The sequence below is a fragment of the Melanotaenia boesemani genome, chromosome 18, assembly GCF_017639745.1.
Source record: "Melanotaenia boesemani isolate fMelBoe1 chromosome 18, fMelBoe1.pri, whole genome shotgun sequence".
In the NCBI taxonomy this organism is placed as follows: Eukaryota; Metazoa; Chordata; class Actinopteri; order Atheriniformes; family Melanotaeniidae; genus Melanotaenia; species Melanotaenia boesemani.
The window spans coordinates 7,283,535-7,305,220 of NC_055699.1; the positions used below are offsets into that span (position 1 = coordinate 7,283,535).

Consider the following 21,686-nt stretch of genomic DNA (forward strand, 5'->3'; position numbering starts at 1 on the left):
ATCAACCTATCAGAGCAGACTTCTATAAATGAAGTTGACAAAATTATTTACAAATACATCTGGTTGCATTAAATGATTTTAAAGTCAGGTCCTCAGCTCACGATTTTACAATTCAGACATATTCCTCAGAGTTTGTCTTAAGTCTCTTTTAATTTAATCACATTCATTTTCAAGTCAAAGCTTAGAGCACACCTACTCATATCGTCTGTAAATGTTGCCACAAGTTGGTGAAGTTGGAAGACACATTGAAAAGTAGTGTTTTATTTAATGTCCTAACCCTTTAAAACCCAACCGATGAAAAAATGGTAAGAAAAGTCCATTTTTTTTAATGTAAGGTCTTCATTTGGCCCTTTAAGAAAATGTAAAATGTTGGGGTTATATCTTCCATTTATTACCATGTGATATTTTAAAAGTATTATAATGTGGTTTTCTGCTTCTGGGTATCTATTAGGGGACAAAAGACAAATATCAGATACTATTCAACAGGATTTTGAGCAAAGTTTATATCATAAATTGAACAAAATGCCTCAGAAACTGAATGTAACAAATATGTCACGTCAGGCTTTTAGGGGTTAAAATATTATACAAAATTTTATTTACCTTTTTAAAATCTGAGATCTCTGAATTGTGAACTGATAGTTTAAAATAGTCCCAAAATGACAATTTTGGAGACCTCGCCTGACGTGTTGGTACTAAAACCTCTCATATGTTGGACTGTTTCAGTTTATCAGAATGGGCCTTTGCAAAGGTAATGTTACCATAATGTAGGGTGATTTAATAAAGGTTTACAGCTGCAGCTGCATCATTCTGAAAGGATTTTCATATTCATCCTGAAAGTGGTTGTTTTTTTAAGCAAGCATGCAACTTTTGTCTTTTGTGCTATGCGCCATCTTCACTTAGTCTTCACCAGTAACATATAAACTGATATTTACACATCTTAACATAAGTGTCCCCTTTCCTATGAATCTAACTTGGTTTAGCTCAGTAACTGAAATTACTTAATCAAGATTAGAAATACTTAAGGGTCTTTATTGAAAAGCATAACAACTGTAATTAATCACCTTTTCTAGCTTACCAGATGTAAAGTATCTGACAACTGACAAACCTATTTCATCTTTTTTTTTTTTTTTAGTACAAGTGAAATTGCTGTACACGGCTTTTATAATTGCAGTGGTTTCTTTTCCCATGTTTCAATCAGAGTCCTACATGTGGCAAAGAAAGACTTCATGGTACCAATCAGAGACTTTATATTGATACTGCTGAGTAGATGTAGAGCTCAGATGTGTGGCTTGACCCACTTTGATGACCTTTGTTATTTGCAGGAGACCCAGTTCTTAAAAAGGGGTTTTTTTTGTGTGTTTTTCTGGTTTTACCAGGCTGACCACAAAATAGTTCCATTCTGCATCTGTGTTGTTCAGCAAGAGTTCAACACTAAAAGTCGGTTTGATTGTGGCAAACAAGATTACTAAACGGTCTACTTTTTCATGGTTTCATCTTACAGGATAAAGAGTGCAGAGATTTTACATATCAGTGCGAGATTTTGTGTTTGGGCCTTTATGTTTGACTGGGAAGACAATCTTGCATGTGCACAAATGTGTATAGTAGGTCACAGATTGCTCATAGCTCCCATGAGTAATTTTATAAACTCAAAGCAAAATGTTTTAGTTCAAAATCAATTAATTAATCAGTTAAAAACATCGACATTTAACATTTTTATGACTTCCAGACTTCCACGACTATTTTGTACATGCATTCTCTTTATAATGCAAGGAAGTTTCTTTTTTATTTTCTTCACTTTTTTTAAGCTTTTGGTGGCTAGAGGACAAACAGAAAAGTGGTAAAAGAGAGGGGGATGACAAGCAGCGAAGAACTCCAGGCCAGAAATCAAACCTAGTTAGATGTATGTCCTTTTGCAACAAGGGCATTCATAGGAGGCCAGCTTAACCAACACTCCAAGTTTAGCTAAAAGAAGAAAAAAAACCACAATTAGGTTTGCGTTAAAAATAAAAACTACCAGGCTGGGATTAAAAGATTGTTTGCGATAGGGCTGGGCGATATGAACAAAATTTTATATCTCGATATTTTTTTACCTGAATCACGATATACGATATATATCTCAATATATATATATTTTTTGTCAAGTAACCAAAGAGACATTTCTAATTTGCAGCCTTCAGTCCTAAATACACTTTTATTAGGGATCAGCAGCACATGTGCATTAAAACAGTTGACTGAAATTAAAGTAGCTTTATATTAAATTAAATGCTCCTAAAACAGAATTAATGAAAAATACTTTTCAATGACTGTAACAAAAATACAGCTGTACAGAATGCAAAAGAAAAGATCCTTTTAACTCTAAACAAGCTACCTCGATATAAATGATATTCCCTCATTCTATATCGTGTCTGATAAAGTCTCAATATATTTGAAAATCTCAATATATTGCCTTGCCCTAGTTTGCGATAAATATATCCTTTTACGACATGACCATCACCTCAATGGATGCCATTTTTCAGTTTTCATTCAGTCATTCACTGTGAATTCTTACATTAGCTTCAACATTACGTGTTCTTACTTTATCAAATTTTAAGCAATTTTTTGACAAAAATTGTGTCTAAATTTGATCTGAGTCCCAGTTGATAATTATCACCTAGTTTTCAGGTTAATCAGTGCTAACATATTTCTGATTCTGTTTGATGAATTTTGGATGGGTGTCGGTTCTCTCTGGGTATCCAGCGTCCTCGCAGTCTAAAGACATGTATATTAGGTTGATTGGTAAATCTAAATTCTCCCAATATTGAGTGTGAGCATGAATGGCTATTTGTCTCTTCGTATTGGTCCTGGTCTGACCTATCCAGGGTGTACCCTACTGCTCACCTGGCAGTTGCTGGCATAGGCTCCAGACCTCCCCATGAATGGATGGATTTTGTTCTAGTTGGAATTTGAACAGGAACTCAGTTGGGAGCTGGAAATATGAGCTGATAATTGTCAGAACTGGACAGAGCAATGAAACAAGACAGTGAAGGGGTACCTTCCCTGCCTGAAGGCAGTGGCCTCTTTCAGCAAGTTAAAGCTTCTTTCCACACTCCAAACACTGTTAAAGAGTGGTTTGAGAAACAGGAGAAAAAAGTTAAAGGCTTTGAGTTAACCTCCAAAATCCTAGATGTGGTCAGTTTTGATGACAATTTGTAGAAAAGTAGATCCAATGCATTAGAGCCCCACCTTATAGGACTTAAAGGATCTGCTGGTAATGTATTTGTGTCTCATACGGAATCTCAGGATGCCTTCAGTGCGCTTTGTGGAGTCCTAGACTAGACAGGTCAGTAATCTTTGAGGTGCATAAATGGGGCAGTAATAAGTGGTGTTCACTCTCGCAGCGAGACACTGGCTTAATCTCCCGGCTCCTGCAGCAGAGTTGTGAGGTTCAGTTTTCGGTCGGGGCACACTCTCTAATCCGCTCTCATCTGTTTCCATATCTGCTGTCTCCCAAGATGAGGGTAAAACTTCTCGCAATTACATCCTCTGATTCTGAATAGGATTATAAAGCTGAATGAGGCAAACAGAATATTTGTTCTTATGAGTGTTGCAGATTGAAGGAAAAAGGTTCATCTCTCATAGTTTCCACTGCAGGATCTGCATCTCTGACTGCTCTACTTTCTGTGTCTATATGCAAGTCTCTGTACCTGTACAGTTTAACCCTGAGGCGTCCCGTGTGATGCCATGGAGCTTATTTTCTGACCTTCCCAGTTATTACTTAGTGCATTCCAGAAACATTTGTTTTATACAGAGCTTTAAACAAGCAAATAACATCCAGAGAATATCATGAACCCTTTATTGTGCCCACACCGCCTCTAAAATCATAACACAGCTTCCTCTTAATCTTCCTCATGTTGTGCATCAAGTTCAAATTGTTTTACTCTGTGAAGTAGGAGGTGGTATCAGTTCACATCTTCACGCCTGCTTCTGAAAATTCTCAAGCATGCTGTTTTCAGCAACACTTTCACCCACATTTGGTGCTCTAGTCAGTATTTCTGGCACTAGGAAATGTATAGGAGAACTAAACGAAAATGTCTTTTACTAAAGTAATATATCACCAGTGTATATATATATATACATATATATATATATATATATATATATATATATATATTAGAGTTTTATGGATCAAACAAATCAAATATATATGACTAGTATTTATGCTTTTTTTTCTTTTTATTTTTAGCAGAGAGTATGAACCTAAGATATTTAATGTTTTGTCTGGCCAACTTCATTTCTTTCAGACCTGCAACACATTCCAGGGACAGTAAAGCTTTCCTCACTTTATAATCATGACGTGACATTTCTTCTTACAACACATTAAAGATGGTCTGACATTGAGGAAGCCAAGTGATGAAGCTTTTTAGTTTTATTATTTTGTACTATATTTTCTACACGTCTTGAAGGATGCAACAGAAGTTTGTCATTGTTTTTAAAAATTCTCCAATATTCTCTTGGGGCAGGTCAAACTACCTGTCCTCTGTACCTTTATCTTCTTCCTCAGCCATGCCTTTGTAATTTGAAAAGAATGTGGTTTTGCATTGTCTTGTTGAAAAAAAAAAAGCACAGATGCCGCTGAAAAAGATGTGTTTTTTTGTTTGTTGCTGTAAATTCTGCCATCACAGAAATGAAAGTGAGCTTTTACCACCACAGAGTCTGGTTCTGGGACTTAACAGTCTGAATGCTCCTTCTGATCTTTGGTTTGGAGCACACAGAGTTGATTTCTTCTTCTTCTAAAAAAAAAAAAAAAAAAAAGACAGAAAAAGTAAAAAAAAGGTCTGGATTCTAAAGAACCCTTCTGATGAAATTGTAAGAAAATATATTTATTATGTGACCACAGATATGTAATTCGTGGGAATGAAATAATTAAGTTGTGGACTAATGTTACTAAAGCATCAGCAATGTGGCAAATGTCCACATATATTATTTATTTTCAAACTGTGCGTCTTAAGTCCATGAATTAAGTGTCTCTAACTCATTATGTCACTGTACTTAATCGCAAGAGTCCCCTGGATGTAATAGACCACCGTGCGGTTGGATATTTTTCAGTCTTTAGGACATATGTCTCCCTAGTGTTATCATAAGAGTAAGCAGATAAAAAATAAAGTAATGGAGTGCTATTGAGTGGTGTACCTGCTGCCCTATCTCTATTGTTTTGTAGTAAACTAATCAGTTATATGAACCCAATAAGATTAGTTGCATCTTTATAATTTATCCTTGATTAAAACAAAATAAAAATCAATCCAAATTGTCCTTATTAGATGCGTGCTATAGTCATACATTTCCATGCATAACTGATGCATATCCACAATTATCTCATTCTCACGTATTAGTAATCCTTGGCCACAACTTACTAACATGGTTGTGTGACTGCTCGTGTGTGTTTTTTTTTATTGATATCACCAGATGGGCTTCATAGAATACCGGCTGGTCTGAGTAGAATCTACCTTTCCACTGTGTGATGGTCCATCCAAGATACCATGTCCAGAAAAGTAAATGCTAAGTCTGGAAAAAGTTAGCATGAAGCTTCTTTTTTGCATCGTAAAATTTGAAGTGGCATTTGTGATTTTTACTCAACAATGTAATGCTTGAAGGGCTGCACGGTGGTGTGGTGGTTAGCACCTCAACCTCACAGCAAGAAGGTCGCCGGTTCAAATCTTGGCTGGGGGGAGGTTCGAACCTTGAGGACAGTGGCCTTTCTGTGTGGAGTTTGCATGTTCTCCCCATGTATGCGTGGGTTCTCTCCGGGTTCTCCAGCTTCCTCCCACCGTCCAAAGACATGCATGATAGGTTAATTGGTTATTCTAAATTCTCCCTAGGAGAGAGTGTGTGTGTGAATGGTTGTTTGTCTGTCTGTGTTGGCCCTGCGACAGACTGGTGACCTGTCCAGGGTGTACCCTGCCTCTCACCTGCTAAAATGCTGGGATAGGCTCCAGCTTACCCTCGACCCGAAATGGAATAAGTGGTCAAGATAATGGATGGATGGATGGATGGTAATGCTTGACACCCATAGGAGGTGGGAAGAGAAAGAAACAAAATTGTTTAATAAAAGTTTAATTAAACTCACTAGTTGTGTAACAACATAAAAAGGGAAAGTTAGAGTGGAGATTGAAATACAGGTGAAACCAAAGGAGCCATGGCATGAAAATTTAAAGCCAAGAACTTATTTAATGAGATAGTTGCCTGTTTGTGCAGAAGAGATAAAATATCACGACCACCCACAGAATCTGTTTTCAGTCATTCAGATAAGCGTTTGACTTTGTAATATTTCAGCAGGTCCGTTGTGGTTTTAGGCTCTAAAAGTCCTGTCATCTGGAGGTGGAGAAGCTGTGGATCAGACTTTCCCAGCTCATCTCCCAACACTTTGTGGCCTGATGTTAAGTTGGCCCACCTCCGATCACTGGCCCCCGCATGTTCTGACCCTGTCATCTGGATGTTGCCAAAGTCCTTCTGATCTTTATATCTGCACATTCTTATTTCTTTGAACATGCTGACTTATCGTAAATTTAACTTTTTATAAAGGAAAGCCATGGCCTACATTGTTCAGGAGTAAAATCAACTTTTGTCCACTGGTGTGTTCACAGGCTGCAATATATCAACATGTCTATGCAAAAGTTATTTTGTTGTTTCCAGCCCTTTGCAGGACACCTCAAATCATGAAAATATACTTTGGCAACATGAGCAGGGTAAAAACAAAACATGCAAGACAAAAATTCATGATCTCAAGAAAACGAGCTCAGTGGACTCACAGAGAAACAAGAACCAACATTAAGTGTGTTTTAAAGGTCTTAAGGTTTTCATAAATTCTCTCAAACATTCATAGTTATTATTATAAAATCATAACATTTTATCAGTTTGAGGTCATAATGTCTACCTGTATGCAAATAATCAACACAATGACAGATAATTGGACAAAAAGCTTCAGAATACACCAAAGTGTCTCTAAAACTTCCATCTCTGCACGTTCTTTCTTTCAAGATTTACTTTTTTTCATAACATCGTCTAACGTCTAATTTTTTTATCTGTCAACAGTCACATTTTTTTCAAATCTGGCTCTTTTTTGCTGTCAAAGCCTTTTTTTTATCTATATTTGGCTGCAGGTTTGATTACGGGTCATGTGTATCTCATAATCTTGTTGAAATTGTGGCCTTTTGATGGTGATGTAGCTTGAAGTGAGATAAAACAGCGAGCAGGCGACCAGCATCTTTTATGTGCCTGAGTGAAAGCTCACACTGCTGATGCAGAAAAGATAAACAGAAGCACATGAGAAGTTCTCACTCAGTATGCATTCTCACTCCACATCTTTATCAAGTACAAGTACTTATTCCATCTACCAGCACGTGATTCCTGACAACTCCACACCAGTCACATCACTCCAAAACTGCCTTCAGAAGGTAAAATCCTGGATGGATTAAAACTGTCTTCTGTTTAATGATAGCAAGCCAGAGGTGGTTATTTTTGGCCTTCCCATTTCCTCGCTGTATTTGAAAAGCCTCTTGTAGACATTTTCTTTTCATTTTTGATGCCAAGAAGTTGGAAGTCATATTTGACTCTAAACTGAAATTTGATAAAAACAAAACATAAAAAAAAACTTGATAAAAGTTCCTTTTTCTACTTGAGAAACATTGCTAGATTAATCATTCCTTTCCAGCTTTTTCAACTTCTACTTCAAGCTTGGATTACTGAAATTATCTGTACTTGACTTAACAGCCAGACTCATCTGCAGCTCTTTCAGAGAAGCCAACTAGTAGCAGAAGAAGTGTTTTTTTTTGTTTGTTTTGTTTTGTTTTGTTCTGTTTTTTAAAAATAATATAAATCATTAATTGTCAGTTTAAAGGGGAAATAAAGTTCTTGTTCTGGAGGATTATTTCAATACCATCTCACAAAGGGACTGACTAGTTCCCTATTGTCAGCTTCTTTTTTATTACTAATGTACTCCACAGCTGCACAGGAATGTGAGTAATTTAGCATGTGACAGGAAGTTTGAGTTTCTCTTCACTTCAGAGTGATGAGAAATGGTGGCAGTACACTGTGGCGCTCCTGTCTCTAACCCCTAACCCTGACCACCTTCTTAGACACAGCATTTTAGTCTCTCAAAATGTGGTTTGGTTGCATAAATCCAGGCAGTTTGTGGCGGTATCTGTATTTTTCTGGAGACTTGCTGAAGCAAGCGGACAATGGCATCTTCAAATCCAAGCCCATTAGGATAAGTGAATTGTAATGGGTCCTGAAAAGGGTTCACTTGCTTATTGTGGTGAGCCAATAAGAGTCTCTCAAGGACTTTCATGATGTGAGGCAGCTGGTCTGAAATCGTTTAGAGCAGATGGATGAGATATTTTAGGTACCAGAACGAGGCCGGATATCTTCCACAGTACAGGAACTTTTTTTTTTGACTCATGCTAAGACTGAAGAGGTTCTTGATGCTTGAGCATGACATTTGGAAGCTCATTGAAATGGTAAAAACTCAAGTAAATAATTTTAAATGTCTCAAAAACATCTCAAACAAAATAAAGGAAATGCAGTGAAGTTGACTTCCCATCTTCTGGCTTTAACTGACAACATAAGATGGAAAGACAATACCAGGAAATAAATAGTTTTGTTGCTCTTTTCAATAACGATTTTAAGGGCAAATTTCATTGGATTCCAGATGAGAGCATACAGGATATCAAAAATCAGAATGATCTGTTGATGATTACACAACTTTTTCATTTATTTATGATAAATCATTGTTCCCATAATATTTAACACTTAGATGTGTTTGTGCATTAAATGGCAGATCTTACCTCCACCTTTATCCCTGGAAGTCCGACTATATTAGCACATATGTGATGATGTTTATGTTTGATGAAGATGGTATCCCTGGAGGGTTCCCAGCACATCAAATGTATCAACTTTCAGTAAATAATATGAATAAAATGCACAAGTCTATGATGACTTAATGGCAACCGCATCATCATTATTGTTGACATAGGTACACAGGTCATTTTTTTAATGGGCAGTTTTGCATGGATCTAGAATTACTCTTATTGATGTGGACACTGGAGGGCTGTGACACCTTGATATGTGCACACACAGCACACCCATTGCAACCCTGAACCCCTGGAGTATGCCCACATAACAAATCCCAGTTTAACCCTGCTTAGAAATTGTGGCTGCATAAAAGCAGAACCAGCAGACCTTCAGCTTCCAGCAAGAAAGTCTGGAAGTCAAACTCAGGAATGAGACACTGATGCCAGGCTACTGCTGTCGGTGTGTGTGTGGGAATATTTATACTGGGCAGACAGGGACTGGTGCAGGAAGTACTGTAGTGAAATTGCTCAGGGTGTCATTTCACAATGGAAAAATACTCAGTGCCTGCATGATTTATATCAGAGCACAATTTAGTTTATATACCAAATGAAAGATTTCCTGTCTTGTCTTTACTTTCTTACCAGTTTAAATTAGCAGTGTTTAAAGTTATTCTACAAAAATAAGTAGATACTTGAAATGTTAGCTTTGTACCGATTAAATAACATTGTGAAGATATTTGTGGAGATGTTGAGAAAACATCTACTGAATCGGTTATTAAATTTGAATAAAAAAATATATTGTATTCATCTTATATTTTATTAGTTCAGTGGTTAGAAGTAAATAGATAAATAGATTTAAAAAAAAATCTCCCACACCAAGGGGGGTGCAGTCATGCTGGGTTTAAGTAGATACTGAACATAGATGGATATATGCAGGAAATCGATCAATGGACATTATTCAGTTTAAAAAAAAATGGAAATAATATTAGAATGGAATTTTTTTTAATTTCTCAATTCAATATTTAAGCAATAAGGAAACCTAGAAAATATATTACTTATTGAAAATGAGACATTTTACAGTTTAATGAAAAATGTGAGATCATTTTGAATTTGATGGCAAAATCATGTCTCAAAAGAGTTTGGATGAGGACAAACTGGGAGGGAACATGTGACTAAAAAAGGTTTAGTAACAGGTTAATAACATGGTTACCCACTTATGTTATTTATTACTCTATCTAAGAGCACATTGGACAGACAGAGTTTCTAAAAAATGTTGCATAATACACATTATCAAAAAGGTACAGTAAGAACATAAACGTGACTTTAGTGGGTTGTTTAGTGTGCAAGAAAAGAAAATTCCTGTTTGGTGTAATAAATATAAAACTTAAGATTTCTTTGAAGGACTAAAATTTGATATATACATGAAAGCACCAACAACTACAAATACTGGACTGGATTTAGAGACATTTAGAGATAAAAAAAAACAGTCAGCAGGAGAAAAAGAAAGACTAAGAAAGAAATTTAAGAAATAAGGGAAAATTATGAAAAGTTGGAGTGACGTAAGGAAAGCAACAGCTAGAAATATACAATAAATAAATAATAATAATAAAAATAACTTTTTTTTTTTTTTTTTTGCTGAGAGACCAAACAAGGAGAATGATGGGCTAACCAAATAGAGACAGAAAAAAAACTAAACAGAGAGAAGAATGAAGGGAAAGGAGTAGTGAGTCACCAAAAAAGGAAATATTTAAGTGAAAGGATAAGTGTCTTTAAATAGAGCAGCTGCACGACTAGATGTTGAGCATGCTCCTCTTCTTTATGCATGCATGTCCTCCGGGTGTCCATCTATGTGAGGACTTGACACTTAAGGAATGAGTGCACATTTTAAAAATGTAGACAGTTGTCTCATTTTTAAAGTGTCTATTTAGGGTCAGTGTCATGGCTGAATATTTTAAAAAATATTTCATTTTTGTTGAATGTGTCATGTTACAGTATGTTAGTAAGAGTTCTCACAAAAATAGAAAGGCGCATACGTTCATGTATGTATTTTTACAAGTATGTTCATGCAATGTTTGCGTGACTGCATGCCAAATATTAAGTGTGTATGTCCAGTTCATTTCCAGATGGCGTGTCAGGCATTGGGAATGTTGTTTATAGAAGATGAGCGATGAACACCAGGCACACATAGACACATGCACACTTAGTGGGCAGTATTGACAGGCCTCCAAATCTGCAGCCATACGTCGCTTTAAGAGTTTGAGGAACGTGGAGACGGACCAGATCCGCAATCTGACCCTGACCCAGCTCTGATTGTGAAAGTACCTTCCCACTCGGGGGGAAAGCACAAAGCATCGAGAGATCTGTTTTTTTTTTTTTGTTTTTTTTTTCATGCTTTTCATACTGAAAGGTGGTGTGGGAGAAATTCCCTCGAGTGTTCTGTCTTTTCTCGCATTTATATGACATTAGAACAGAAATTTCATTACTGAGTCAGTTAAATAAAACTAGAATTTTTTTATTAAAAATTATAAAGACAAAACAATCTTATAGCCACAGAAAAGTATGCATGTATGTATTACTTAGGAGTAGCCAGTGTCTTCTTACCTGCAATATACAGCTGTCAGAGCACTCAGAGTTTGGAGAATCACAAAGTTTCCTGATGAGTGGCCTAAAACGAATCATATCCGTTTAAAGATTTCAGACTGGAGGAATGAGTGCACATTTAAAAAATGTAGACAGTTGCTTTATATGTAAAGTGTGTTTTAAAGAGCACTTTCAGTTTTGAAAATTAGACAGTTTCCTCATGGGTGAGCTAAAACTTAAAGCTACTCTGAAATGGACAATAAGAGGAGGTTCAATTCTGCATCAGATAATTATTTGCTTTGTTGCCACACTTTCTCTCTTGCATGTCCATGTAGCAAGCTGAGGTCCGATATAAAATGATCCAGCGTGCAGCACTGTATGATAACATGTACATGTTACATGTACCTGTCCATGCAAAAGTGATGCCGTATAAAACATAAAAATGTAGCACTTGCTTCTCTCATGGCCCCTCTTCTGAGAGGTTATTAACTTTAGCTCACCAGGAAGGAAACCAGGAGTCTCTAAACTGAGAGCTAAGGTATGGACTACTCATGGGTACTACCACAGCTCTGCTTGGAAAAATAATTAAATATAACATACCTGTAGCTTTTCATGGAAATCAGACTGTAATCAGACTTTACTTTAACCAGAAAATAAATGGAATCCTTTTTTTTATCATTCCATTTCTGAACCTGAACCCAGTTTTGATCATACATTACAATTTGTACTTAAAAGAAACAAACAGAGAAGTTAACGTGTTTAAGAATTACAAAGATATGTTTTTAGAATAATAAGTTATCTCACAGGAATGGGCATACCTAACTTTAAGAATTATTGCAGCTGTCGTAGGATAAGATGCATAACACTGAAAACCAATTTGCCCACTTCAGAAGTGATCATTAGGACCTTTCAGCTCTAATCTCCAGTCCAGTGTGTTGGAAACTGGAAACAGTTTGTCCAGAGTGTTTATACAACACAACTCACAAGTGTGCTAGCTTGTAAAGTAATTCATTTTAACTTGTAGTATTAGTAGGGGATGCTACTTCTTCTGCAATCTAATTAGAACAAAAGCCCTGTTCTCCATTATGTGCTCCTTCTACTGTTGCAGCATTGAAACCATCCTGACCAGCACCATCACTGTTATCACTCAAAAGTAATTTAATTAAGCCAAAGAATGCAGTTAAAATGTGCTTAAAGACATTAAGGTAACATGTAGGAACAGCATGAGTTGCCACAATGTGGATCCTGTAATCCATTTTCACTTACAGTCATGAAACATAATGTATTTTGTGGAAGGAAACGCAGCTGAGCTTCAGGTTATATGTCATCAGGTTTGATCAGTGGCCTTATTGTTCCTTATTTAATGCAACCTGAGTTAATTTCCTTTTTTATTTGCAGCTGGTCTTCTACAAAATGGTACAGATTCTGTCCACTCTGGGCCACAGCCTGTCGCTCATCACCCTGCTCACCAGCACTGTCATCATCTGTTTGTTCAGGTAAAACACACACAGCTTCACACACTCGTGACGGACACACAAACACAAAAGACAAAACTGCTAATGTATCTTCAATCAGCTTTTTCTATAACCCTATAACCCTGTAACCTCATTTAGAAGATTAAAAGTTAGTATACTGTGAAAAATATAAAGAAAAATAATAAAAAAAAAAACAATCTGAAAATTGTATAGATAGAAAAATACATCAGGTGTTGAAATTAAGAAATTTTCTTACAGATTAGATGCTCAATTTTTGTTTGTTGCCAGAAACATGTTTAAAACAGCTAAAGAGGACAACGTTTTAAGTAGGGGTGTGCTATTTTAGGTAACTCACAATTTGATCTGATTACGATACAGGTTGCTTCGATTTGATTATTAAACAATTATCAGGATTTTAAGTATCTTTTTCCCCATTCAGTTTTTTTGTGTGTTTTTTTTCTCACTCTGGCTACTTCATACTCTTAAATCCATTGAATATCCATTAATTCAAGTAACCAACTTTTATTTATGTCAAACCATAAATTCAACACATATCCAACATAATAAAATGGGAATAGTGGGACATGACTACAAACCTACCAGGACCAAGACATGGCCATCCACCTATGTCAAGCAAGGAGAGCACTAATTAAAGAAGCAGCCATGACAGGGATCTGCAACCTGCGGCTCCGGAGCTACAACATAGCTGTCTGGACCTTCCACAATGGCTCTTAAAACATGCTAAAGAACTAACTAATGTTTTTAAATGTAGATATAATAACAAGGTTTGTTTCAGGTTTTTATGCAGGTTTTTAGCACATTTTCAGTTGTTTTCATTAAATAATTGCATTGAATTTCCACAACATAATGACACATAATGACACCTTATTTATCAGAGCTTTTAATCATTCACAGTCTTGTCAAAGCACTGAGATCAACAAACCAGTTATTGGAACCAGGCTGAAAGGCAGAGGTGACAGAGCTTTTTCTATCGCTGCTCCCAAACTCTGGAACAGTCTGCCTTTTAATATCAGATCAATACAGGGCATTGAGCATTTTAAATCATTATTAAAAACACACCTTTTCTTACTGGCTTTTCCTCCAGCTTGAGCATTTTAATTGAGTTTTTATTGTATTTATGTTCCTATGTGTTTTAAGCTGTTTTAACATAATTTTACATTATTTTCTTGTATTTTTCTTTATGAGATATTTTATTTTATTTTATTTAATTTTAATGATGACCTAGGCATTTTATCTGCTTTGCTTTGTACAGCACTCTGGTCCGCTGAGGTCCTTTTTAAATGTGCTTTATAAATAAATTTGACTTGACACTAAAAGTACCAGTAATAATTTTTTTATGTATTTTTTCTGTCATTAGGTTGGAAACTATGGGCTTTTTTATTTATTTATTTATTTATTTTTTACATTTTTTACACAAATATTTACATCCCATAGAAGAAAGTCTGTCTATCCTCTTTTTGCAAGTTTTGTTTTTCTGTTCTTCAGAACCTAAAAATAAAAATGTGGTTCTTCAGAAATGACAAATTTCCTAGAGTAGATATTTATAAAAAAAAAATTATAAGTTTATTTTTTCCCAAAACGTCTCGTAACATTTGCGGCTCCAAACAAGTTTTATTTACTGTAGCTGGGCTGAGGGAAAAATGGCTCTTTGGATTATAAAGGCTGCAGACCCCTGAGCCAAGAAATCCACAGTTCAGAATCTGTTCACAGGACATCTATTAGTTTTTTACTACAAATATCTTGCCTTTATGGAAGATTTGCAAGAATATTGCCATTGTAGAAAGACAGTGGTGGCAGCATCGTGCTGTGAGGATGCTTTTCTTTAGCAGGAACAAGGAAGCTGGTCAGCTAAATACAAGGCAATCCTGGTGAGGAAACCTGTTAGAGGCTGCAAAATACTTCATACTAAGATGGAGGTTCACTTCCCAGCATGACAATGACCCTCAACACGCAACCAGAGCTGCATTGGAATTGTTTAGATTATAGCATCTCCATTCAATCTGAGTGAGATTGAGCTATTTTACAAAAACATTTCAATCTCTAGATATGAAAAGCTGGTACAGACATTTCTGAAAAGACGTACAACTGTAATTGCAGCAAAATGTAGTTCTGTAAAGTATTACCTCAGAAAGGCTGAATATAAATGCACATCACAAAATTTTTATTTGTCAGACAATTTTGAAAACCATTTTTTTTCCACTCCACAATTAAGAGTTACTTTGTGTTGGTCTGTCACATCAAAACCCATTAAAATAATTTAACACATGTTGTAACGTGACAAAATGTGGGAAGTTCAAGGGAGGATGAATACTTTTCAGGGCACAGCAAGTTTCTCTTTAACCTGTAATAACATTCTGTTATTGTACATTTCACAAAGCATTCTTACTCTTTTGGAAACTGTTTAAATCCTTTTGGCATAGAAAATAGCCAAATAAATGTTCAAATGATCATTGATCAGTTTTAATGTAAATATTTTTGTAGAAGGATTTTGTTGAGCTCATGTATGTTTCTCCTTTAAGTCCATAAACACAGCATTAGCAACTTAAAGTCTTTTGTCTGTGTAAGGGAAAGTTTATGATCAATGTTAGCAGCTTAAAGTGATGGATGGGAGCAATACACCAACATTTATTATCAGACTTGTGCAAATGCCTTAACCTCAAAGTAACCCAGGAAATCAGGATAACTTGGACAAATGAACTCATCTAATGTAACAGAAGCCCATTAAACTTGAACTCACATATATGCGTTTTAGCACACAGCATAACAGTTTAATGAGGAAATGTGTGCGCTAGGACTGCAGCTCAGTCTGGATGGTCTCCAGCTGTTCACTCGGCTGCTATCAGCGTGTTTAGATAGTGCATCCTTCACTGGATTCACATCCCGGCACTCTCTATAAACACACTTCTCAGCATTCTTGTATGTGTGTGTGTGTGTGTGTGTGTGCAGGAGGCTCCACTGCATGAGGAACTACATCCATTTAAACTTGTTTGTGTCCTTCATGCTGCGAGCTGTGGCTGTTCTGATCAAAGACACCCTGCTCTTCTCAGAGGATGAAACTATCGACTGCAGCACGCAACCCTCACTGGTGAAAGCACGCACACACAACGCACTCACACAGCTCTTTAGTTTAGTGATCCAATGACGACATTTACTGTCAACTTTGGTGCTACTTAAACTCTTCTGCTTTTTAAGTTTCTGAATAAGTAACCTAAAGCATCATTAGATTTTCCCATCACAAGTTGTAAAACCTAATTAGACAAACTGAAAAATAAACAATGTACCTGGTAGTTTATTTATTCAGGGAAGTGATGCAAATATCACATTTGTGAGGCTACAAAAGTATGTGAACCTGGAGAATGGCCTATTAATTTGAAAGCAATATAAGTTTTTATCTTTTAAACTTTGTGCTTCTGACTCATTTGAAGGGCACATTGACATTTTGTTGTTGTCCTTCAGCTTTCCAGGCTGAGAAACTGCATTTCACAGATTTTTATTTTTTCTTTTCCCAGTCTGAGACATCACATCACAGCTGTATTTTGCTGGTTCAAAGCAACACTACTGAACATTGGCAGATTTTATTTACACCTTAGCGTTCCATAACAGAGTTAATTCAGCATTTATTTTGCATCCTGTTCCTTTTCTGAGCTCTGTCCAGCCAGTAAAAGTCAAACCGAGGTTGATTTTTCTCTTATCGCTTTCTCTGTCGCTGTCTCTCTTTCTTTTTCCTCCAATACTCTCCTCTACCCCAGTGGTTCCCAACCTAGGGTCCCCAAAAGCGTACAGGGGGTCCCCAAGGTGAACCCCAGGGACCAGGTACAGTAAAACGCTATATAAATACAGACTATTTACCATTCACACAATACCTCTATTTTAAAGGAAAACAGTAAGGCTATATGTTAATTTAACTTTGGCTTTATTGAAGGACAGGACTCAGCCAGAATACATTATTTATGGTGAGATTCTCACTTTTAAAAGCATTAAACCAACCATGGTTTCAGCCCCTGGTGGGGCAGGGGGTCCATGGCTTTTTAGTATTTGCATGAACAGGGTCCTCAAGGAAGATACCATAGGTTAGGAACCACTGCTCTACATATTTCTTTGCTGTACCAGCCAACGTGCACATTCAAAATGGTCAGTGTGTTGCTATCGAGTTGCTGACTTATAACATGGTGCTGTAAAAGGAAACGCAGCTGTCATGTGATGTCCTGGACATCAGAGTAACAAAGGAATATGCATAATAAATGTCAGTGTACCATCAAAATTATCAAAGTCTCTTCCTTACAAGATATTTGTGAGTGTCATGGCACTGATAAAGAATAAAAATATCCAAGAGTTTAGGAAGAAGAGTTGTTGCTCACTGGGCTGAAAAAAGTTACAGAGGCTGTATTTTCATTGCAGGAACCGAAGCATACTGGGATTACTGGGATTCTTTCCTGGCTTCCTTTGTTCAGTCATAGGAACTAAAGGATAAACAGAATTCTGGGGGAACCCCTCAATAAACCTAAAAAACCAGCACTTTAAGGGGATACTGCTGTTGCGATTACCTTGAACTTTTGAGGCAGGACTTGCAGAACTGAACATTTCTTATTAATCTTGTATTGCCAGTGTTTTATTTCCATGTTTATGTCTCAGTCATTTCAGAGGACTAGCTTTAAAAGCAGGATTACTGGCTTGGCAAGGTAACTTCAGGTTTAGCTCAGGATATTTGGCATCATGAAGCTGGTTCACCTTTGTTGAGGTTGTATCACCATGACAACCTATGCTGTAAATATAGCCTGCTCTTTAGCATGGGAAGCTCTGAGATTAGAGATCAGTACAGGTGAAAACATTTCCTTTCAACTAACCCTTTTGGAAAGGATTTGTCCGTTTATTCTTTCAAAATCTGGACTTGAAACGGTAATGGGAACTCTCTGAGTTACACCTAAAGGTCTAAGCAAGAATTACACTTACTTCCTAAAGATTTATCAGTCAAAAACAACAAAAAAACATCTAAAGTGCTGGCTTCAAAAGAACCTGGCTACTGTGGCTCATTTTATCTACATTTTTACCTTTATTAACTTAATGGAGAAAATTGTTTTTACTATCTGGCTTCAAAAGGAAAAAGCAGATAAGTACTGATAAAATGGGGGACTACTGCAACCATGTAGGCTTGTTTTGTTTTTGTTTGTTTTTTATTTTATTTCTTGTACGCTTTATTATGCATGCATAATGCCTTGCCTTTTTGACTAATGTACTTTTGTTTTGTTCCTACAGATGATTTTAAAATTTAACATGTTAACATTTTAACATGTTCTCTCTTATTTGTTTTATTTGGTTTGGTTCTCCTTGTCTGTTTTCCCCCTTTTGTGAAAATCTGATTATACCTTTCGTTATATCAATGCAAATTCTTTTCATTCCACCATGACTTTTTAAATATTATGCATTGTGCTTCAGCTCTTTGTAAGAAAAATGTTGATCCCAGTGCTCTGCTGGGCCACTGCAGGCTACTGGTGCACTGTGTAGCCATTTCAGCCAGGCTGAAAGCTCTTAATGACTTTTAATGATTTGTTACTTAACTGTGCAAACTGTTTGTACTAAAGTATGTTGTTGCTGTAGGTGGGCTGCAAGGCCAGTCTGGTGTTCTTTAACTACTTCGTCATGGCTAACTTCTTCTGGCTGCTGGTGGAAGGTCTCTACCTGCACATGCTGCTGCTTGTCAACCACACCTACTCCACCCACCTCTCCATCTACATGGTCATCGGCTGGGGTAGGGTGCCTGCACTACAGAGACAACAAACCAATCTTTTCTAATTCCATATTTTCCAAGCTTTAAGTTTTTTAAAGGAGGCATCTGAGACTCAGACTGAATTTATTTAGACTCAGTTTACTTGATTTTAATTAATTATAACATTTCTAGAGTTGTCATGACAGGCTGGGTTTCACATGAGTGGAAGAGCCTGCACATAAAAGTAAAAATTAAGTTAACTTAAGGTAAGGAAGCAGTAAAATTATGGGACTTCTCCAGCAGGGAAGAAATGCAAAAAATATAAAATATGTTTGAATTCACCAAATTATTTTTATATGTTTTTCAAAGACAAGTAACAATTTCTGTTGTTTTTTTATTGACTCAAAGATTGTGTAAACATTGGAAAAAAGTTAAGTTAACTTATAATCAGGGTTTAAATTACACAGGCGCTTTTGAGAGAATCTTTTTTTTCGGGCATGCACCACACACACATAACGCTGCTGTCCTCGCTGCTGAAAGAAACAGAATGGATCACCTGTATCATCAAGAAAATTTAATGTAATAAATAAATAAAGACACACAATGTTGACAATTTAATGCTATTCATTTAATTCAAGAAACATCCGGAACCTTATGGAAAATGAAAGACCTCGGCACAACTAAAAGCAGTAGATGTGATTAGTGTGGAGGTTACATCCATTAAGTGCTTTATAAGTGGAGAATAAAACCTTAAACTCAGTTGTAAAGTGTACATGGAGTCAATAAAGAGAAACCAGTACAAAGGAAACACGTTCCTGTTTACATGTTTGTGCCAACAGATGAGCTGCAGAAATCTGGACCAGCTGTGGAAAGAATCCCTGACCAACACCAACATTAAGTTGGGATGTAATAAAAAGCAAAATGAAACTGTTAAATGATCAAAAAAAGATTTGACCTTACATAAAATCCTCAGTTTAAAGAAACCGTTTGAGCCCCGTGCCTATCTTTTAGGCCTCTGCTCAAAAATTGCATACCTATTGTGAAATGAGTATATCTCTGCAACCACAAGGTCCATTTTCATGCTTTTGGAGTCTTGGTAAAGGGAACACTTGAGAGATTTGTTAAGTTGTTCTGTTTGGAATGATGTAGCTTTATGAAATTATGGCACAATATGTGAATATTATCTCAGCAAAGGTTAACTCTGAGAAACTGAAGCAGAACAAAATTATAGAAGTTCAGACAGTTCGGGGGAAGTCTCCAAAGTGGCCATTTTGGCATAATTTGTTCTGAAAATCCCCCAATTGGGGGAACTCAGGTTTGAAGACTTTATTTTTCAAGTAAACACAGTAGATTTTGATAGAAAAAAAAAAAATCTTGCAACAGCAATAAAAACAGGTGAGATGTGGAAATAGACTTGTTAAATGGAAACAGCAGGGAACAGGTCACCTTTTTTAAAGAACTGAAAAACTGCCCTAAAGTGGCTCAGTTCTTCCTGATCTGTTAGTGTGAAACACTCAGTTATGTCAATTGCATTGTTATTTCTAAAAATATTTACCATTCTTTAACCATTTGCTGTCTCTTCTCATTCATTAATGAGAGCTAGCTCTGTCATGATAAAAATGTCTACTGTTGGAGCAAAAGCACAATTTTATTCACCCAGAAAAGGAACTTTTCCAGGTTGAGTTATTTCTGAACATAACTTATAAGTCCCTTTCTCCCTTTCAAATAGAAAAATACCTATTTCTTGTTTTTCCATGGCACTTCAGGAGTTGCAGCAGAAAATGTCACATAGAGACAGACAGACCAAAAGACAGTGCGTCATGCTGGTGAAGTATACTGGTGTATTTAGGGAAAGGTCGAGGTATAAACAGTCTCCTGGCCTCTGTGTTCGATTTGTTCCGTTCTGTCTCAGCTGGTGCCACATGACATCTTCTTCCACTATCTATCACCACTTTACCAACACTTCCCCCTGTTAATGCATTACCACTGAGCCCCAGCTGTTTAATGTACAGTATATGTGGGTGTTGACATTGTATTTCCTGTGTGGCACCTTGTGAGGATGTTCTTTATCTCTGGCAGATAGAGAAATAAAACAGACTATCTCCTCCTCTCTGACTCGTAGGAATCCCTTTTGTTTTCATGGTGGCTTGGATCATAAGTAGGATAAACCTGGAGGATACAAGGTGAGTCTGCACCACCTGATCTGCAAGTATATGCAGTTTGCATCACTTCTTTAACACTGATTGTTGAAGTTGTTGCTTCTTGTGTGCAGCACATTAAGATTCATCCATTGTATAAAGCCCACTTTAGAAACTCCATTTTCAGAAAGAAGGATTAATTCATGACAGGTGAGGGTGTCACAATTGGGCATAAAAGAAACCAAAGTCTTTGTCTTTATGAGGAGCGATTGGTGATTACGCAACACATTGTGTCAAACCTGATCAAACAATCATTCGTTTAAAAAAAATCTTTATGCAAGATTTAAAAAAAAAAAAAAAAAAAAAAGCTCTTTCAGCCTCTGCAGAGGATAATGTTGTAAAAAAGATTCAAGGAGTCTGTGGAAATCCCAGTGTGTAAAGCCTAAAGGCAGAAACCACCGTTGGATGTCTTTTGATCCCTCGGGCAGTGCTGTATGAGAAAACTATCGTGCTCAACACAGTCCACCACAGCATCCAGCAATGTAGTCTGAAACTGTATCATGAATGTTTTCTGTGATCAGATGACCCCACAATTTTGGAAAATTTGAAAAGTAAGAGAAAAAATATTAGCTAATCTTGAATTTGTTTAAACAACAATAGGACAGAGCCATGTTTACTCCTGTGTGTCATTTCTTTTCTTTAAACTATATTCTGTGAACATCTGGGAACGAGGAGACCAGCTGCAGGAACTTTTGGGAGAGGACTGTTGTCCCATTCTTGCCTAAGATAGGATTTAGGTTGTTGAAATGTCTGGACTGCACGCAGACCAGTTCAACCTTCGAACTCTTCCACTCCAAAGCCATGCTGTCCATGATGGATGCAGATGAGCGTTGTCTAGCCAAAAATTCTTGTTGCTGTTTTAAGATGTTTCTGGAACTGGGGT

General features: G+C 36.6%; 1 protein-coding gene across 1 annotated transcript in view; it reads left to right on the plus strand.

Annotated features, from left to right (window-relative positions):
- Window positions 1-21,686, plus strand: part of LOC121629286 (vasoactive intestinal polypeptide receptor 2-like) — a 53,705-nt gene that overhangs the window by 24,173 nt on the left and 7,846 nt on the right. Inside the window, exons 5-8 of the mRNA XM_041968932.1 lie at window positions 12,804-12,901; window positions 15,848-15,986; window positions 18,497-18,647; window positions 20,728-20,788. Coding sequence (XP_041824866.1) covers window positions 12,804-12,901; window positions 15,848-15,986; window positions 18,497-18,647; window positions 20,728-20,788 — 449 coding nt within the window. The remainder of the gene's footprint in view (window positions 1-12,803; window positions 12,902-15,847; window positions 15,987-18,496; window positions 18,648-20,727; window positions 20,789-21,686) is intronic.